General features: G+C 43.3%; 2 protein-coding genes across 3 annotated transcripts in view; both read left to right on the forward strand.

Annotated features, from left to right (window-relative positions):
- The window catches only part of DAW1 (dynein assembly factor with WD repeats 1), a 52,159-nt gene that overhangs the window by 24,779 nt on the left and 5,811 nt on the right, over positions 1-21,569 (forward strand). For both annotated transcript variants that reach the window (XM_068134484.2, XM_068134485.2), the window contains exons 6-12: positions 5,627-5,726; positions 8,583-8,690; positions 11,398-11,504; positions 11,667-11,769; positions 18,532-18,646; positions 18,882-18,958; positions 20,063-20,225. In XM_068134484.2, the coding sequence (XP_067990585.1) occupies positions 5,627-5,726; positions 8,583-8,690; positions 11,398-11,504; positions 11,667-11,769; positions 18,532-18,646; positions 18,882-18,958; positions 20,063-20,225 (773 nt within the window). The remainder of the gene's footprint in view (positions 1-5,626; positions 5,727-8,582; positions 8,691-11,397; positions 11,505-11,666; positions 11,770-18,531; positions 18,647-18,881; positions 18,959-20,062; positions 20,226-21,569) is intronic.
- Positions 1-21,569, forward strand: part of LOC137438373 (fibronectin type III domain-containing protein 3B) — a 320,604-nt gene that overhangs the window by 16,320 nt on the left and 282,715 nt on the right. The window lies entirely within an intron of this gene.

Consider the following 21,569-nt stretch of genomic DNA (forward strand, 5'->3'; position numbering starts at 1 on the left):
ACATAAAACATACAATGAAGGGAGCGGGAGACAAGAGGGGGAGAGAGAGGGAAGCACACAAGCACAACAACAGGAGAGAACAGGGACATCGGTAGATCTGTGGAAGGGGGAGGGTTGGGGTGGAGGAAGGGGTACATAGTATAAAGCAAATGAATACTACTAGGAATTTCACTATGAGGAATTTCAGGAAAGAAGTTGGGGATTGAAAGAGGCGGTTTGGGGTGTTTTAACAGGGGTAAAAAAGATCAACATTTTGGATGGGGAAAGATAAGCGATGGTGGTGAACAGATGTTTTAAAGACCCGGAGGGAGGAGAAGGATTGAAGAGAGTGCGGGAGTTTGTTCCAGAGGCGGAAGAAAAGAGGAATGAAAGAGTGAAGGTGAGCAGAGAGTCTTGATTTTGGCAGTTTCACCAAAAGAGGGTTGCTGGCAGATCTTGTGCATCCTGCAGGAATATTTGAGGGGACAGAGCACAGACAGAGCATGGGGAGCAAGGCCAGAAAGGAGTCGGCAGAAGACAGAAATACCACTAACCTGCCTGTGGGGAGAGAGAGAAAGGCCCTCCAAATCAGCTTCATCGCAGGAGATACCAATTATTCTGAATGCTTCAATCGTGTGAAGCCAATCTAGGTGTGAAGCAGGAGCACCAGCCCAGAGTGGAGAGCAGTATTCCATTGAGCTGCGGATGAAAGCTTTGTATGTCGTGAGGAAGTGCCCAGAAAGGACTTCGAACGACGGAGGATGCCCAGTCGGCTACTGGCTTTGGAAGGCAGCTTGGAAATGTGGTTTTCCCAGGAAATATCATGGCAGATAGTGAGACCCAAAAGCTTGAGTGACAGAACCTCTTCAAGAGGATTGTTCAGAACGTAGATGGGAGGGTTGTCCAGATGGTCTTTTTGGAGAGACATAGTAAGAGTGTGAGATTTGTCAGGATTGAAAGACATGTTCCACTTGTTTGACCAGTTTGTGATTTTGTCCAGGTCTGCAGAGAGTGAAGCGACTGCAGACTGCCGATCTGAGGGTTGAGATATGGAGCGGCAGAGAGTGGAGTCATCAGCAAAGAGATAGAGAGGATTTTCCAGACAGTCGGAGAGATCATTAATGAAGACCAGAAAAAGCACAGGTCCCAGAACACTGCCTTGAGGAACTCCAGCCTGAACAGGAAGGGGGAGATGAGAGAATTCCATTCAGGGCCACACGTTGACTGCGACCAGAAAGGAAGTCTGCAAGCCATGCGTAGTGGTTTACATGGATAACATAGGAGGAGAATTTGGTGAGCAGGGTGGGGTGCCAGACCATATCGAAGGCACGAGATATGTCAAGGGAGACAGCTCTGATTTCCTGTTTGGCATTGAGAACCCCGATCCATTGTTGAGACAGCAGAATCAGGATGTCCAGAGTAGAATGACCTGGTCTAAATTCAAATTGATGATCCGAGATCAAGCCATTGGAGAAGAGGAAGGATTCGATATCAGAATCGATGATGGATTCCATGACCTTGCTGATAATTGGGAGAAGGATGATTGGTCTGTAGTTGCAAGGATCTGTTTTTGCACCTTTTTGTGTAAAGCTGTAATGTGGGCTGATTTCCAAGCAGATTGCAGATGACCTTGAAAGAGAGGGTGAAGAGAACAGAGAGAGGTTGAAGAGAACAGAGAGAGGGTGTGAAAGAGCGGCAGTGCAGGATTTTAGGACCCGTGGGCTGATGCGGGATGCCGTCTGGTCCAGTTACAGAATCAGAGTCGAGGTTTGACAGAAACTTCTCCACCTTGTTAGGCAAGAAGGACACAGAGTCTAGGGGCAGCTGGGTATGACTGGGTATGGTGGGTACAGAGAGGGATGGGTTTGGGACACAGGATTTTGAGGCAAACACAGAGTTGGGCCATTTAGCTTTGTCACTTGTGGAGTCAGCTGTGTAACCATTTGAGGTAAGGTAGGGGATGGAAGGGGAACAAACACCAGAAACAGATTTGACCAGACGCCACCAAGATTTGGAGGAGGGAGACAGGTTTGAGAGTTCAGTCTTGAGAGTAGAGAGATATTGTTTCCTGGCTCTCCTGAGGGTAGACACACACTTGTTCTGAACTTTGTGAAAGGAACTGATATAAGTTCAGATGTCTCGTACCAAATTTGGTCCATATCGGTCAAGTGAGGAAAACATGGTTTAGTGAATATGAGCGATTGGGGGGGGGGGGGGGAGCCCATAGCCCTCTTTCTTGGGGATATATGGCCATGGGGGGCACAGTTATTGCATGGTCACGATGCCACATAGCCAGCTTGGTGTGGATCCGCTTGGCGGTTTCTGAGAAGAAATTTTTTGAATGAAATACAAATATTTAGGGCAAAACCTCGCTTTTACCACCTTCAAGTTGGTGCACCCAGATGTGGAGCACAACCCCATGAGACCTTACCGTCCTGATGCATTGTGCCAAATTTGGTCCATATCGGTCAGGTAGTTGTGGAGAAGATGTTTTAGTCGAATGTTACGATGGATGGCCGGACACCGGGACTCATTCTTTGAAGTTATTTCAGAGAAATAACCCTATAATGATAAATCTCTACACAAGCAGTTATGGTATTTACTGTGGGCTATGTTGTCAGATAAAACTTTCTAGAGAAACAGAGAAAAAGGAAATGGAGAAAAAGATAAAAAGGGATAATGTTTAAATTCCCGAAATGTTTCACAACTACGAAACCATTATCAAACGAGAACGGCAATCGGTAGAGAGCATACAGCCGTGGCCAAAAATATTGGCACCATTGCACTTTTTTCAAATAATGCACCATTTCTTCCAGAAAATTGTTGAAATTAAAAAATCTTTTGGTATCCACATGTGTATTTATTTGGTTTGCAGTGTAACAAAAAAAAAAAAACCTGAAAAAATTACTAAATCTTAGCTTATTGTACACAGAGATCCTAAAATGGCCCGGACAAATATTATTGGCACCTTTTAGAAGTTGTTAGAAATAATTAGATTTAAAGCAGGTGATTCTCCTTTACTTTGGAATTGAACTCACCTGTCGTGAGTTGCAGGTGCCTGCAAAATAAAAATCACTCATTCAATCAGTTTGAATAGCGAAAAGGAGTCATTCTGCTGTTTTGTGTCACTGTGTGTACCACAATGAGCATGGAGGCTACAAGTCAAGGCTACAAGTCCATCTCCAGAGACCTTGATGGTTCTGTGTCCACCGTACGCAATGTTATCAGGAAGTTTAAGGCCCATGGCACTGTAGCCAACCTCTCTGTATGTGGCCGCAAGAGAGAACTTGATCGAAGATTGCAGCGAAGGATTGTTCGAATGGTGGAGAAAGCACCTCGATCAATTGCCAACCAGATTCTAGCTGACCTTCAGACACAAGGTACGACAGTTTCAACTCTCACCATCCGTTGCCAAATCAATGAAAGGGGGTTCTATGGTAGGAGACCCAGGAGGACCCCACTGCTGAGAAAGTCAGACTGGACTTTGCCAAAAGACAACTGAACAAGCCAAAATCCTTCTGGGAGAATGTCCTGTGGACAGATGAGACCAAATTAGAGCTTTTGGTAAAGCACATCATCGCTATGTTTACAGAAAACAAAATAAAGCCTTCAAAGAAAAGAACACCTTCCCCACAGTCAAACATGGAGGAGGTTCAGTGATGTTTTAGGGTTGCTGTGCTGCCTCTGGCACTGGGTGCCTTGGATGTGTGCATGACATCATGAAATCAAGAGATAACCAAGGCATTTTGGAGCACAATGTTCAACCCAGTGTCAGAAAGCTGGGTCTCCGTCGAAGGTCATGGGTCTTGCAGCAGGACAATGACCCCAACACACTTCAAAAAGCACCCAGGAATGGTTCAAGACAAAACACTGGAATGTTCTGAAGTGGCCAGAAATGTGTGCAGATCGAAATCCCACTGAACAGCTGTGGGGGGATCTGAAAACAGGTAAACAGCAGTTGGGAGAAGGCAACCTTTAAATCTGGGAGAACTGGAGCAGTTTGCACAAGAAGATTGGGCCAAACTGCCAGTAGAGAGGTGTAGGAGGCTCATTCATGGCTATAGGAAGTGCTTGACTGCAGTTATTTTGTCCAAAGTCTGTGCTGCCAAATATTTAGTCGAGGGTGTCATTAATTTTGTCAATGCCATTTTCTGATTTAAAAGGATATATGAAGTTCTGAATCAAAAACAAAGGTTCTGTAATATTAACAGTGAAATAAAGAATTGTGGAGACCAAATACTTTTGTCAATTTCAACTTATTTTTCGAGAAAATTGTCAGTTATTTGAAAAAAAGTGCAAGCGTGCCAATATTTTTGGCCATGACCGTACCTCTGCCAGGCTGAACATTTCCCACTGATAGGCCAGATCTGGATTCGGACCTGAACCAAAATCTAATCGGCTTGTTCTTGTCACCTAACCAACTCATCCCTCAAGTTTAGCCATAAGTCGTCCATAACTTTTTTGAATATCGTGTTATATTTCGCTTTTCCCCCGATCTCTCAATGGTGAAGAATCAGCTAAAAATTAAATAATTCTCGTATCCGAATCCATATTCAGATCTTCACCAAAATCGAATCGATTCGTCCTTATCACACCCAACCTCTCCACCAAGTTTCGTCCAAATCCGTCCACTTTTTGAGATATCCTGCTATGTATCGGTTGTATCGCCTGAGGAGAGGGTATCACATTTGAGTCCGTTTGTCTGTTCGCACAGAATAAATATGATTTTCTCTGCAACCGTTGGTCTGATTGACAGGAAATTTTCACCATAGGTGCAACTCCACCTGTAGAAATTTTTTATGATAATTATGACGTAATAGGTCACGTGGTTTGGCCGCCATCTTGGAAAAACCGAAAAACTTTGCACCTCTATATCTCCGAAAGTGCTGAATATAAAAAATTGAGACATGGCTCATTGTAAAGAACTCTCCATGCGGAATCGAATATGTTAATGATGATGTCATAGGTGCCTCCATTATGACGTCATAATTCGACAAGTACAAAACTTCATCCGATCAAGATGCAATTTCTTGAACGTCATGTCGGCATAAATTGGTGGAGGAAAAAAATAATGATGATGACGTTATTGGTCACATGGTTCGGCCGCTATCTTGGAAAAACCAAAAACATTTGCACCTCTATATCTGAAAGTGCTGCATAGAAAAAATTGAGACGTGGCTCATTGTAAAGAACTCTCCATGTGGAATAACATCTGTTAGTGATGATGTCATAGGTGCCTCTATTATGACGTCATAATTTGACAAGTACAAAACTTCATCTGATCAAGATGAAATTTATTGAGCATAATCTTGGAATAAATTAGTGTAGAAAAAAAAAATGATGACGTCATCGGTCACGTGGTTCGGCCGCCATATTTGTTTTAACACAAAAGCCTTAAAAAAAACACTGAAAATACATCCTGGCGAGGGTTTACAATCTCTGATTGCTCTTTGTTGTTCTAGTTGAAATTGTTGTCATTGTTGCTTGTGGATGTATGGTATGATGTGGATGTATGGTCATTGTTGCTTGTGGATGTAGGTATGGTTCACCTTATGGTGAAAGAATACTTGCATTCTGTTCCCGCACGTAGTCTGCTTCGGTCTTTAAACGATGTTGCTCCATCGGATGCCCTTTGTGTGCGACCCAGGGATAAAATTGCCACGGGATCATTTGATAAGACCTGCCGCATCTGGATCGCCCACAATGGCCGGTGCTTGCACACTCTACATGGCCACACTGCAGAGATTGTAAGGCAATATTTTTTCCTTCTCTGTCATTTCTCTTCCAGGAAAATATTCGAAAATTGATTCCACAATGTCACACTTCTGCTGTGTTAATATTTCCATTCATACACTGGGAAGAGATGGATTGTGGAGTTGAGGGAGAGGGGAGGGAGGTTTCAAATTATATTGATCCCCTACCCGCATCAGGAAAATATACATGATACTGCATTATAAAGAAAACTAATATGTGGTTATTGTCATTTCTTTGGCTGACTTTCCATTTTTTTTTTTTTTAGAATGTTCTATTGAGCAGCAAATGACACTTTTTACACAAGATTAAGGCTCCCTCTGACAATCAGACAGCAGACGCATCACTCTGCTGATCTGGAAATGATTCTACTGTGGTCTGATAAATGGAGCATGTCCTTCAATCCTTAATGTTGACTTAACGATTAAGGTGGCTGGCTTAAGACCTTTGGGCCTTGAGTTGGAGACTCTGTCATGCCGTTGATATAAAACCAGGTGGGTTGACTCAGTCTGTTTTCCTACCGAGGTAAAATGAGTATCAACTTACTGGCAACAGGGGCACTGCGTCAGCAGCACAGCCATGCTTACAGAAAATGATGCAAGCAGCAGCCACAGCCGTTAATTCCCTCCCCAACCTAACCGTCTTACTTGCAGGTTGCTGTGGTTCTTTCCATCCTCTCTCTATCTCTACCTCTCCTGTTTTCCTTCAACTTCATTCCCTTGACTATTGCACTCGACTCTGACCTCACTTTCAGTTTATTACCGTTTTACCCTCTGTCACTTCATTCTTCCATGAGCCTCGATCTTGGGAAGAAAAACATAAAGGGACATTTTCAAATGAGTTGGCTATTGTGGAATTCGAGCTACATTCAAAATTCCTGCAACACATTTGGGGAAAATAGTGGCAAACCACTTCATGCCTCTCCTGTCTTAAACTTCCCACCAGCTCTTCAACTCTAGATTCTAGGATGAAGGGAACACGAACAGTCACGTGAAAAAGTAAGTACACCTCTACATTTATCACTACTTCAAATACCGGTACCTAAAATTAGAATCAGGTGCACCAGCTCAGGTGCAAATGATTAGAACATCGTTAGAGAGGATCTTGGAGGAACCTTTCTTATTTAAACCTCAGACATTTAGTTTGGTTTGCTCTTTGTTGTTGAAGTGTGCGGCGTCACCATGCCCAGATCAAAAGAGCTCTCTGAGGCCTTCAGAAAGAAGGTTATAGATGCCGACGAGTCTGGGAAGGGATTTAAAAAGATCTCCAAACAATTTGAAATCAATCATTCGACTGTCCGGAAGATCATCTACAAGTGGAAAAGATTCCAAACAACTGCCAACTTGTTCAGGCCAGGCCGCCCCAGCAAGTTCAGCCCGAGAGCAGACCGCAAGATGCTGAAAGAAGTCTCTAAGAACCCCAGAATGTCATCACGGGACCTACAGGTAGCTCTTGCCACTGTTGATGGCAAAGTGCCCGAGTATACCATTAGAAAGAGGCTGCACAAATTTGATCTACATGGGAGGTGTGCCAGGAGGAAACCTTTGCTGTCCAGAAAGAGCATCAGGGCAAGACTAAAGTTCACCAATGAACACCGAGGCAAAGACCAGCACTTCTGGAACAATGTGCTCTGGACAGATGAGTCAAAGGTAGAGCTATTTGGCCACTGTACCAGAAGACATGGTTGGCGAAAACCAGACAGCATTTGACCACAAGAACCTGATACCAACTGTAAAGCATGGTGGTGGAAATATTATGGTTTGGGGCAGCTTTGCTGCATCAGGGCCTGGGCAGCTCACCATCATATAATCCAGTATGAATTCTTCATTGTACCAGAGGGTGCTTGAGGATAATATGAGGCCATCTGTCGTTGAGTTGAAGCTCAACTGAAGGTGGACCTTGCAACATGACAATGACCCTAAACATACCAGTAAATCCACCAAGAAATGGCTGAAAAGAAAGAAATGGAGGGTTCTGGAATGGTCAAGTCAAAGCCCGGATCTAAATCCCATCGAGATGTTGTGGGGGGATTTGAAACGAGCTGTGCATGCAAGAAACCCCTCAAACATCGCACAGCTGAAATAATTCTGCATGGACGAGTGGGCAAAAATTTCTCCCAGTCGATGTCAGAGACAGGTAGACAGTTATAAGAAACGCCTACTTGAGGTTGTTTCTGCCAAAGGGGGCAATACCACCTATTAGAGCCAAGGGCGTACTTACTTTTTCCACATGTGAAATTTGCATTTATGTTTATTTAAATTATACAATGGACTACAAAATGTAAATGTTTCATGATATTTGTTATATTATATCACCTTTATCTATCAATATTGTTGAAATGAAGATCAAATAGCTGTATGTTGAAATATGTTGAAAAAGTAAAAACTTTACATGGGGTGTACTTACTTTTTCACGTGACTGTAGTTGATCAAGAAAGACTTTTTCCAGCAGGATGATGTGTTGGTCGCATACCTAACTTTCATCTGTCTGGTCAGGTTGGATTCCCAACACAACTATAATGTTGGACTGGTGCTTCATCGGCAGTGTTGCACCTAACTATGTCATCCATCAGATGAGATGAAGCCAATAACCCATTTGCCGGCATTAGTTGGTGGATGTTAAACATCTGATGATGTCTTTTGCAAAGAGAGAAGGCAGGATGTCGTCGCACCCTTATCAAATTCCTGAAATTCCTGCCCTATAGTTTAGTGGCAATGCATCAGCAGAAAAACTGTTCATCAAAAATGATGCAACCAGGGGGCAGAATTTGTAAGTGAATTATTGTACAATAAGCATTTAGTAATAACAATAATTACTCAGGAAAAACAACTTTCACATCTTCTATCTTACAGATGTGTCTTCAGTTTGGTCCGCATGGCCGCCTCCTTGCAACTGGCAGCTTGGACTGCACGGCACGTCTGTGGGATGCAGAGCATGGTGACATGCTCGCGTTGTTCAAAGTACGGGGCACGTATCTCGAATCTCTTTACAATAGCCATTCGAAAGGTTCTCGGAATGAGAGTCAAGAAATAATAATCAAGAAACACAAACTTGTTTATCTATCTATAATTCCAGCAATCTCTGTGTGTCTGTCTGTGTGTCTGTGTGTTTGTCTGTGACCGCTGTTTCTCGACAACCACGGGTCCGATATACTTGAAACTTGCCAGGTATATTGCTGGGGACCCGAGGATGTGCCTTTTCAAGGTTTGAAATTAATCGGACAAGTACCTACCGAGCTATGTCCAAAAAACGCTTCAACCAATCAGAGAGCAGCGAGCTATCACGTGTGCCGAACCGTTAATGCAATGCAAGCGTTAATGCGTTAATGCAAGGCTTTTCTTTTTTCCCCTCTTCTCTTTCTACTTTTCCTTGCGATTAAATTGCAAACAGCCAAAATACGTTGGCGCTAATTGAATAATTGGCCATTAACACTAAAATAATCGTAACTGCGATATGCCAACTTCCGGACAGTGCAGCCTTCCATGTTGTTGTTGTTTGCAGCAGCTGTTTGCAGCAAGGCAAGGCTTTTCTTTTTTTCCCTCTTCTCTTTCTACTTTTCCTTGCGATTAAATTGCAAAAAGCCAAAATACGTTGGCGATAATTGAATAAATGGGCATTAATAGATAGATAGATAGATATGCGATATGCGAACTTCCGGACAGTGTGCGCGTTACGAGCTGACCGCCATTACGGTACGTAATTCGATTTCTTATGCGCATTATTTCTCCCAATTCAGTCAGAGCGAAGGGCGGAAGCGAAGAGCGTTGTTATTTTTTGTTTACGGGCGTACGGGCGGGGTAGAGCGTACGGGTAGCGTTTTTTTTTTTTTGGGGCAAGGAACGGGCACCCACGTACGGGCAATGCCCTAGTCTATCTATAATTCCAGCAATCTCTGTGTGTCTGTCTGTGTGTCTGTGTGTTTGTCTGTGACCGCTGTTTCTCGACAACCACGGGTCCGATATACTTGAAACTTGCCAGGTATATTGCTGGGGACCCGAGGATGTGCCTTTTCAAGGTTTGAAATTAATCGGACAAGTACCTACCGAGCTATGTCCAAAAAACGCTTCAACCAATCAGAGAGCAGCGAGCTATCACGTGTGCCGAACCGTTAATGCAATGCAAGCGTTAATGCGTTAATGCAAGGCTTTTCTTTTTTCCCCTCTTCTCTTTCTACTTTTCCTTGCGATTAAATTGCAAACAGCCAAAATACGTTGGCGCTAATTGAATAATTGGCCATTAACACTAAAATAATCGTAACTGCGATATGCCAACTTCCGGACAGTGCAGCCTTCCATGTTGTTGTTGTTTGCAGCAGCTGTTTGCAGCAAGGCAAGGCTTTTCTTTTTTTCCCTCTTCTCTTTCTACTTTTCCTTGCGATTAAATTGCAAAAAGCCAAAATACGTTGGCGATAATTGAATAAATGGGCATTAATAGATAGATAGATAGATATGCGATATGCGAACTTCCGGACAGTGTGCGCGTTACGAGCTGACCGCCATTACGGTACGTAATTCGATTTCTTATGCGCATTATTTCTCCCAATTCAGTCAGAGCGAAGGGCGGAAGCGAAGAGCGTTGTTATTTTTTGTTTACGGGCGTACGGGCGGGGTAGAGCGTACGGGTAGCGTTTTTTTTTTTTTGGGGCAAGGAACGGGCACCCACGTACGGGCAATGCCCTAGTTATTTCAATACAGATAATAAGTAAGGAAATATTTATTCTCTTTTGCATATACCTATGCATTATTGCATATACCTATGCATATATTTATACCTATGAGTTATACCTATTTACCTATGCATATGAGTTATACCTATGCATATATGCATTTATGCATATAATACATACATATAATAAGTTCTCTTATGCATATATGCATTATTTCATATACATACATATATGTATAAGCATATATGCATTATTTCAATACATATAATAAGTAAGGAAATATTTATTCTCTTTTGCATATACCTATGCATTATTGCATATACCTATGCATATATTTATACCTATGAGTTATACCTATTTACCTATGCATATGAGTTATACCTATGCATATATGAGTTATACCTATGCATATATGCATTTATACCTATTTATACCTGAGTTATACCTATTTATACCTATTGCATATACCTATGCATTATTGCATATACCTATGTATATACTTATGCATATACCTATATACCTATGCATTGCATATACCTGAAGAAGAAGATTCACCGTCGGTGTCTCGGTCAGTTTTGTACTTGTATCGATCCGGTAACTTTTTGAACGCTCAACTTACGTAGCATCCTGTAATCGTGTCTGCAGTTGTTTTGTATGAATACACACGACTATCTAAATACACTCCCTGAATTTTACAATACTAATGATGAAATTGTTCCAAAGCCAGGGCAAACTGGAGAGGGTAGTGTAAGGATACCTCTGTGATGCCTCTGCAGTAGTTGCAAGTAAAATGTCCATCCAGACCCTTTCCTCCAATCCCTCCATTACCCCTCATTGCTCATATCAGTTGAGATTAGTTCCCACCCTTACTTGCCCAGCTTGATGTTTTCTTATTTTGCGAATCATGTCTGCTTTGTTCTCGGTTACATCTCCTCTATCTGTCACCATTCTCTCGATACCACACATGAGCCGAAACAAGTTTGTCTTCATTTCATTGACAGGGTCACACCGAAGAGATCATCTGCTTGAACTTCAGCACCGATGGTCATGTCCTACTCACGGCTTCATTTGACCGCACCGTCTCCTTATGGGACGTTAACACTGGGAGGTCTGGTACCCCTACTCCTCACATGCACACGTCACGCGTTCCCACCCTATTCTGAACAAATTACATGTTTTTCGACGAAATCATATCAACTATGCATGTTCTATGTCCGTGCATGAATATACAGCTGCGGTATGTTTATTAAGATCAGCGTGTGTGAGGCAGACGGAGACACAACCTGGTGGGGCACAGCGGGGAGGTGAACAGTGCCAAGCTCAGTTGGGATGGTTCTCTGGCTGCCAGTGCCTCTGTAGACAAAACAGCGAAGGTGAGCGAATGACGGTGCGAATATAGCACAGGAAGGTGTACCTCATGTTGATAACAAAGCAGGCAGTCGCTGCACTCAAACACTATCAAGGTGTTCCAAAACAATTTCTGTTGTTTTCAATGCTGAACATCATTTTTGAGGCTGGCAGTGTAGCCGAGAGGTGTCTTGCCTGGGTTTGAATCCCGACCTCGCTATAAACTGCCATTCTGGTGTTTCATAGATAGGGTGGTTCATCTGTGTGTGTGCCATCCCTCGGATGGACGTTAAACTGGGCTGGCATTAGTTGGTGGACATTCATGATCCCATGGTGTTCATCGTGGAGAGGAGCAAGCTATCTCGGGCATCCTGAACGAATTACAAATCCCTGCCCTAACTATTGCTGGGAAGGAAATGGCAAACCACCCAGTATAACCCAAGCCAATGAGCTTCTTCGGCCGCACCGACACTCTGTAAAAGAGTATAGGACATCAAAATCAGGATATTGTTGTGGAAATGGATCCCAGCGGTTAACATTGCTTAGTGGAGCTCAGTTATATCCTCAATGAATGTAATAGCATAAGCATAAAGTAATGAATTGTGATATTAGATAGATTACGACAACACGTCCTTTAAGTCATCATTTCAAAAATGACCTTCGTATTATTGTTGATGTATCACGACACCTGATCCTTCAACCAGTTCTTGTCAATTCAACGTTTGTCTTCGTTCTATTCCTTAATATAAAGGATATTATCTTCAAGTATTGCTCATCCTTGTTCGACAGCTTTTGGATCTTCTAGTTCTGGGTTTGTTAATAACAGGTGATGATTCCCTTTACATGTTGATTGTACAGGGTGTTCCAAAAAGACCCGAACAACTTTGGTTGTTAATACATTTAATACCACAAATGGCACAACGATAACCTTTGGTTTATAACTTTATATGATACAAAAACTCAAAGTTTTGTGCACATCATCAATACACTTCAATTTGAGCTCCATTTGTGGTGCGTAGGGCATCAAGGTGGTACACAAGTTCTTGCCATGTTCAGCTCAGCATGTTTGTGTCTTTCAGTGCGCATGCAGCTGTGATCCGAGAACAAAGATCCTGCAACGAAGATGCTGCAGGTTTGCCACCTTGGTGTTGAAGACAAAATCTTTGACAAATCCCGAAAGAAAAAAATCAAGGGGGGTTATGTCTGGTGATCGTGGGGGCCAGGAGGTTGGTCCATCCCGGCCAATCCAGCGACCTGAAAAATTTTCATTCAGGACAGCTCGAACGACTAAGGCCCAATGAGGGGGAGCGCCATCCTGTTGAAAAATGATATTGGGTTACAGGTCTTCAATTTGTGGGAAGGCGAATCCTTCCAACATGTTCATGTAAATTGTTGAGGTCACTGTATCGTCCGCAAAGAAAAACAAATCCACCAAGCGGTCATGGAGAAGGCCACACCACACATTGACCTTTGGACTGTTGCATATGTGCTCAATGACCACGTGGGCGTTTTCAGAGTCCCAGATCCTCACATTGTATTGTGCTGGTTGACCTTCCCTGATACATGAAAGCAAGCTTCGTCTGTGAACATGACCTTTTTCAGGTGATCTTCGTCATCCTCTATGCAACTGAGCATTTTCCTTTGCTTCCGGGGGTTTCACCTTGTGTTTGGGTCTGTCATTTGGTTTAAGTTCCTGCAGAATCTGCACCTTAAAGACATATAGCTTCAGTCTTTTATGCAAAATCATGTGTGCAGTGGTGGTTGGTAGTCCCAGTTCTCTGGATGTGTGTCGGATTAATTTTCTGGAACTATGTTGAAATGATTCACGCACTCGTTCAACGTCTGCTGCACTTATGCTTGGTCGACCGGTACTTTTCGGTTTCTGACAACTTCCAGTCTTCTTAAACCTCTTGTACCACTCTCTGATACCAGTCCGCGATGACGGATTCCTTCCATACCTTGTACGAAAATTACGCTGAACTTGCGTGTCGGATCTCGTCTCTATGATGCATTCGATGCACTGAGCTTTCTCCTGTGGAGTCGCCATTTTCTTTTACATTAAACTACCAGACCTGAAAATAAAGAAAACTTTGAGTTTCTGTATAATATAAAACAAAGGGTGTCGTTGTATCATTTGTGGTACTAAATATTGTAACGGATTTGGGAATTGTGTGTGTAATTTGAGGTAAAGATTGTTGTAAATATCACCCTCCGTAGTGTAAAGAAAGGTCAAAGGTCGTCCGCAGTTAGGCCACCGCAACACGTAGCCAATCATAAATTCCCTCGGTAGTTATGTCCCTAATCTATGTAGTTGAAGGCTCTATTTCCCATTAAATTGACACTTCATTGCACCAAATTAAATAAGGTAGATCCCTCTGACATGGTATCTTCAAAGTGCCAGCTTTCGCCACTTTGCTGCATTTTAACTCCCTTACGCCACTTTGCTGCATTTTGCCTCCCTTACGCCACTTTGCTGCATTTTGCCTCCCTTATGCCACTTTGCTGCATTTGATTCCATTAGCCACGTGGTTAAGCCTCGGAGAAGAAAGGCGTGTCTCCGCCCTCGTGATCGGAAGGAGGAGTGCGCGGCACCAATCCACCAACCAAGAACGAGGGGTTTGGCTTGAGAGGGCGGAGAGAGAACGCTTGGGGGAGGTTCGAAAAGTTTTGAGGGTGTGGCCTATAAAGACCGCTGCGGGACGCCTCACGAGAGAGAGCTGGAACGAGAGGGCTGCGAAAACCAAGCAGAGAGAAAAAGAGAAGCGAACTGGCAAGCCCGAGTGGAGGAACGTGAGAGAGACCGGAGCAGCTTTGGAGAGCGCACGGTGCACAGGAGCTTCACCGCGCAGTTTGGAACCGCGGCGGTTTGACGATCGCGGCTCGAATCTTGACGGCGGCTGTCCGCTTCCAGCCCGACTGATCCCCGCTGAACCTTCCTCCCCCGCCAAGCCATCCACCTCCAGCGATTCGTTCCTGCCATCTTTTCCCCGTGTAAGTGTGAATGTTCGTCTGTCGTACACGTTGTCCTGGGGTTTATTAATTAAGACTGTTAATAGGTAAGCTAATGATTTCACTGTGTCTCCTGCTCCTTCCATTTCCCTGTATATAACCTTGACTGCTCTTTTTGCTTTGGCTTGTGTAAATAATTAATAAATCCTGGTATTCCTCCGTTCTTCTCCTTCTTTCTTCTTCATTCTCGTTCGGTCGCTTTAGTGGTTTCAATATTGAGTGTACGTGGCGCGATTTGGCCAACGAATAAATCGGGTCTAGTCATTGCTAACCGGCTCACGGTGCAGTCCGCTTCGCTCGGCGCAACTAATCCATTAGGCTGCGAGCGTGAGCGGGGGAGTATTTCCTCGCGTGTCGGGGGGCGCTGGTATTTTAATAGGTCATAGGACGGTTTAGGCCTAATACCCTACCCAGCGTCGACCGGCCGTGGCGTCATACCCCCCAGGACCACGTCGGTCAGTCATATAAGCGAGGGGACTAATCCCCCCTTGGTAAGTGGGGAAGGCCGACGTTGGATTCCGTAACAATATATTAACAACCAAAGTTTTTTGGAACACCCTGTACGTTGGACACCACATTTTGGTAATCGAGTGATACGAGCTTTTTCATGAAATACATTTCTTCCATACCATTCTGCATGCTGCCGGTAAAGCTAACATCCAGTGCCATCAATAACCGGATGCAGGTTCTAGGCTATGATACCTTTTGACGTTGGCCCAAGAGATGCCTTGTGGGCCGGGGAAGGTTTGTGGCTATTAGATCCCCCACAAGGCTGCCTATGTACTCAAGAAAAACTTACACGATGGGGAGTGGTTTGGCTTTGCCGAGGTGGACATTGAGGTGCCACCTGCCCTTTGGGCCAAGTTTGCAGAGCTGCCCCCACTGTTCTATAACAAGGTGGTGCCGGATGAGCTGGTGCCACAATCCATGGTAGATTATCTCATGCGCACAGGCCGCTCACGTACCGCAGGTCAACAGAAGCTTGTTGCCAGCTTATTAGGTGATAAGTTGTTCCTGCATGTCCCGATGCTGTGGTGGGATATTGCATATGGGCTCAATATCACTGCCTGCAACTGAACCAGCGACTGCACCCCCAGAGCATATTTGGCTGGTTTGTTGACCAGGTCATCATCGTGCACTGCACAGGCGATACAGATAAATCCAAAGCCATGTTTGTGGACGTCTTCAAGCTCCTTGGAAACAGTGCCTATGGCAAGATGGTTGAGGCCTTTAAAGGCAAACCAGGACCACCCATACCAAGGATAAAATTTGGTCGATTAAGTCCTACATAGCATGTGGTTTGAGGACCTTGAAGAGATTGGGGGTGCATATGAGATCTATAGCTGAAAATCCCACATCACCATTCATAGAGCATATCAGATCGGTATTGCTGTTTACTAGCTGGCCAAGGAGTTATACTGTGACTTACTTGACAGGCACATCGATCGCAAGGAATTTGACCTCATTCAGATAGACACTGACAGTTTCTACCTTGGGTTGTCCGCCCAATCCCTCAATGATGTCCTGCAGCCACAGCTTCGGCAGCATTTTATCCAGGACTAAAATAACTGGCTTGCATGGGACAAGTGGAGTGAAAGCACTCTAGGAATCTTCAAAGCCAGAGGGTGCTGCAGAGCCCTAGCCCTTCAGGGTGCCGCAGAGCCTTAGCCCTACAAGGGTGATGCAGAGCCTGCTTTTGTGTCACATTCTGCATGTGCGATTTGTGTTGCGCAGCACCGTGCTTGCATTTCACCACTATATACAAAAGCTTGAGGGCACCGGGGGCTGAATGGATGCTCCCAAAGGGGATTCAGACGAAACGGTATCATTTTGACTCTTACAGTGCCTTCAGAAAGTATTCACAACCCTTGACTTTTTTCACATCTTGTTGTGTTACTGGCTGAATTAAAAATGGGTTTAATTGTGATTTTTTGTCACTGAGCTACACACACAATACCCCATAATGGCAAAGTGGAATGTGTTTTTTAGAATTTTTCTTGACAAAATAATTAAATATGAAATACAGAAATATCAAATGTACATAAGTATTCAACCCACTGAGTCAATAATTTGTAGAAGCGCCTTTGGCAGTGATTACAGCTTTGAGTCTTCTTGGGTATGTCTGTATCAGCTTTGCACATCTGGATTTGGGGAGTTTCTCCTGTTCTTCCTTGCAGATTTGCTCAAGCTCTGTCAAGTTGAATGGGGAGTGTCGATGAACAGCAATCTTCAAATCTTTCCACAAATTCTCAACGGGATTCAAGTCTGGGCTATAGTTGGTCCACTCAAGGACTTTCGCGTTTTTGTTCTGAAGCCATTCCAGTGCTGCTTTGGCTGTATGCTTGGGGTCAATGTCCTGTTGGAACGTAAATCTTCGCCACAGTCTGAACATGCCTGAATATTGGTGTTTTGCACTCTGAAGCAGTTTCTCCTCAAGGATTTGCCTGTATTTTTGCTCCATTCATTGTTTCCTCTATCCTTACAAGTCTCACAGTCCCTGCCGCTGAAAAGCATCCGCATAGCATGATGCTGCCACCACCATGCTTCAGGGTATGTTAAATGGGTGATGAGGTGTGCTCGGTTCTGCCAGACGTAGTGCTTTGCATTCACGCCAAAGAGTTCAATTTTCATTAGACCACATAATATTTTGCCTCATGCTCTCAAGTCTTTCACTTGCCTTTTGGAAACTCCAGGCATGTTGTCATGTGCCTTTTTCTCAGGAGTGTTGCAGAGACTGTTGTCCTTCCAGCAGGTTTTCCCATCTCTGCCAAGGAACTCTTTGGGTTTGACAGAGTGGTCATTGGGTTCTTGGTCACCTCCCTGGCCAAGGTCCTTCTTGCCTAGTTGCTCAGTTTGGTTGAACGGCCAGCTCTAGGAAGAGTCTGGGTAGTTCCATATTCTTTTGCTCAGTTTGGTTGAACGGCCAGCTCTAGGAAGAGTCTGGGTAGTTCCATATTCTTTCCATTTCCTAATGATGGAGCTCACTGTGCTCTTGGGAACTTTCAACACGAGAAATTATTTTATACCCTTCCCCAGATCTATGCCTCCTTACAATTCTATGTCGGAGTTCCACGGATGCTCCTTGAACTTCATCGTAGAGTTTCTGCTCTTAAATGTTGTGACCAACAACAGAGCACCACCAACTGTGGGACCTTATGTAGAAAGTTGTTTCTTTCTAAATCATGTCCAATCAATTGAATTGGCCAGAGGTGGACTCCAATCAAGTTGTAGAGACATCTCAAGGATGATCGAAGGAAATTGAATGCACCTGAGCTCAATTTGGTGTGTCACAGGAAAGGGGTTGAATACTTGTTGACTCGAGACATTTAAGCTTTTCATTTTAAATTATTTTATAGAAAAATTCTAAAAATAATAATAATAATTACTTTGACATTATATGCTATTATGTGTGACCAAAAATCAGTGACCAGAGTTCAGACCTCAGCGATCATTGAGCAAAAATCTCAATTTAATCAATTTCAAATTCAGGCTGTAACAACAAAATGTGAAAAAAGTAAAGGGGTGTGAATACTTTCTGAAGGCACTGTATACTACTACTTAAGATAATTGGAAATATTGAGATTACTTTATAAAAGATAATGGGAAAGAATGAGATTATTATTATTGTGTGCAAGATGATCATGGGAAATAATGACTACTGTACTGTGTGTAAGATGATGGGAAATAATGGGATTACTGCATTTAAGATAATAGGATATAATGAGATGACTGTATGTAAGAATCATTTCCCTCTCCTTTTCTCTTCCATCTACATACAGGTGTGGGATGTAGGAAGTGGGAAGTGCATTGCCACGTTGACCGGACATACGGATGAGGTTCTTGACATCTGCTTCAACTCTTCTGGGAAACTTGTTGCAACAGCATCAATGGATGGTGCATACTGCATCCATTGCTTCTGTCATGCACAAATGCCATTAAATATTCCTAATTGCCAGACATGTCAAAGACCACACTTCACTGATTGTCCCCTAATAGCATTTAATGTCGCCAATCACACCCTGAACAATAAACCAAAAATGTCTGGGTTTTCACCCGTCTCACACCTGCCGAGCATTTATTGGACCTCAAGAAGTGTCATGATTGCTGATTTGGTGTGGTGTGTGAACAGGAAAGGTGAGAATATTCGACACGATCGAACACCGCTGCCTTACCGTGCTTGTGGGGCATGAAGCTGGGATATCGAAGGTATCCCAGTATGTACAAAGCATCCAATGCAGTTTACATCTAAGGTCGAGCATCCAGAACCGTATCAATTTATTACTTGCAAAATCGAAGATTTTTCAAGTATATTGGTCGGTTGCGTTTGTGGTTCTGTCTGTCTGTTTGTTTGTCTCACCGGCCTACAGGTCACAATTTTCAACCAATCTTCACGAAACCTCACGAAATGGTAGAGTTGGTCAAAAGCAAGAAGCCTATCGTTTTTGGGGTCAAAAAGTGAAAAGGTCAACATAGGCCAAAGGTCACCAACTTTGCTAAATTTCTAAAATCCTCAATTTTCATCCGACTGACTTGAAATTTGAAGAGGACTTGCATATCTGGTCACTGAATTCAACCATCAAGTATTTTGAGGTCAACATCGGCCAAAAGGTCAACATAGGCCAAATTTCTAAAATCCTCAATTTTCATCCAATTGACTTGAAAATTGAACAGCATTTGCACATCGAGTCACTAAATAGGTAAACTAACTATTTTTGAGGTCAAAAGGTCAACTCAAGGTCAACCTTCCAAAATCATCATTTTTCATCTGAAAAAGCATCACTTTTCCTCCTATTAACCCGAGCTTTGATCAAGATTGTCAATTTTAATATTGATGAAATGGACAATTTGCTGTATGAATGGAATTTTTTTTCTTGGTGGGGGGGGGGGGGGGGTGGAGGGGCGGATTTTGCAAGTATCATGCTCCGCATGACGTCTTCTTGTTTTTATTTTGCCATTAAAATGCACATAGGGGTGTCCAATCAGAAGTAGAGTTCATAATAAGATGAATTTAAGGAATTGGCTGACCACCTGATGTTACTTTTAGCCAAAATCATGTCTTTTTTTTTTAATACCCATGCTGCACCATCTATTAGAAGGTAGCCAGCACCTGAAAAATCAATATTGACTGGTGTACAGTCTCTTTTATTGAGGGTGAACATTGTTATTGAAATTAAATATTTTGTTTCTTTGTCAATGCTGGATCTGCGAATGCCTCAAGGATGAAATGAAAACACATCAATCTAAACTCGCACAGCTTCTATACACTGTCCAACTTACTTTCCCTGCCACTCCCCACTCTTCCACCAATAGCTGTGCTTCAGCCCCCAAGGCTCCCGCATCCTTACTGCCAGCACCGACCAGACAGCCAGGCTCTGGGACGTCTTGACCGGAACCTGTCTGCAGATCCTGGATGGACATTCTGATGAAGTTTTCTGCTGTGCATTCAACTATACTGGCGACAGCATCCTCACAGGTGAGCACCTTACTTGTGTGCATTAAATGTCATATTACTCCCCACAACAAGTTACTGACATCAATGGAACTAATTTATTTTAAATAGAACCCCGAATGTACAGAACTTCAAGTCTTTAGAACTTAAAAGCTCAGTGTTTCAGTTTTTGACAAAGATAGATGATATTTTTAGCTTTATTGTTCACGAGCAGAGTACTCACCCCCTGGTGAGCAGAGTTTGGCATTACTTGATGAAAAAAGTATCATCTGTGTTTAACAAGAAGACGACACATGTTTGTGTTGTGTGCCGAAAAGATTCTGCATGGTCTAAAAAGTCTCTGAAGGGTTGGGGTTTAAGGGGTCAAAAGGGTCTAATCTCTCGAGCATGTAAAATTGTGGTCTAAAGCTCTAAATGGTCAAGAGTCCAAGCTGTATAACAGGTCTGGAGGGTGCAAGGGGTATAATGGTGTTAAGGTCGAAGGGATCTCAAGGTAGTAAAGGGAATTAAGGGGTGTAAAGGGTTCATGGGGTCTAAAGGGTAAAAAAAAGTTCTAAAAAAGGTTTAAAAAAAAAAAGGTTAAAAAAAAAAAAGTTCTAATGGTAAAAGGGGTTTTGATCGTCTTAGGACCTTAAGACCTTGTAACTTCAAGGACCTTAAGGTTTTGGTGGGGGATTCTTAGGGGTCTAAAGGATGTAAGTATTGTAAAGTATTTGGTCTCCACAATTTATTTACACAACCCAAGACTTGATATTTGGTAGCACAGCCCTTGGACAAAATAACTGCAGTCAAGCTCTTCCTATAGCTGTGAATGAGCTTCCTCCACCTCTCGACGGGCAGGTTGACCCACTATTCTTGTGCAAACTGCTCCAATTCTCCCAGATTTGAAGGGTGCCTTCTCCCAACTGCTGTTTTCAGATCTTCCCACAGGTGTTCAATGGGGTTTAGATCTGGACTCATTGCTGACCACTTCAGAACAGTCCAGCTTCAGAACAGTGCAGCATGCAGCATTTTGTCTTGAACCATTCCGGGGTTCTTTTTGAAGTGTCTCGGGTCATTGTCCTGCTGCAAGACCCATGACCTTCGACAGAGATACAGCTTTGTTTCACTGCAAACCAAAGAAATACATATGTGGATACCAAAATATTTTTTTATTTCAACAATTTTCTGGAAGAAATGATGCACGATTTGAAAAAAAGTGCAAGGGTGGCAATATTTTTGGCCACGTATATATATAGATATATATTAGTGCTGTGCCGATATCGGAACCGGCAATTGTAACAGGCCGATATCGGCTATTTTTCGGTAATCTGTACCGGCAGATTGTAATCATTGTACAGTTCCGATGACTGTTTAAAGTTGTACTGT

The sequence above is a fragment of the Myxine glutinosa genome, chromosome 13 (assembly GCF_964187855.1).
Source record: "Myxine glutinosa chromosome 13, kmMyxGlut1.1, whole genome shotgun sequence".
Lineage (NCBI taxonomy): Eukaryota > Metazoa > Chordata > Myxini > Myxiniformes > Myxinidae > Myxine > Myxine glutinosa.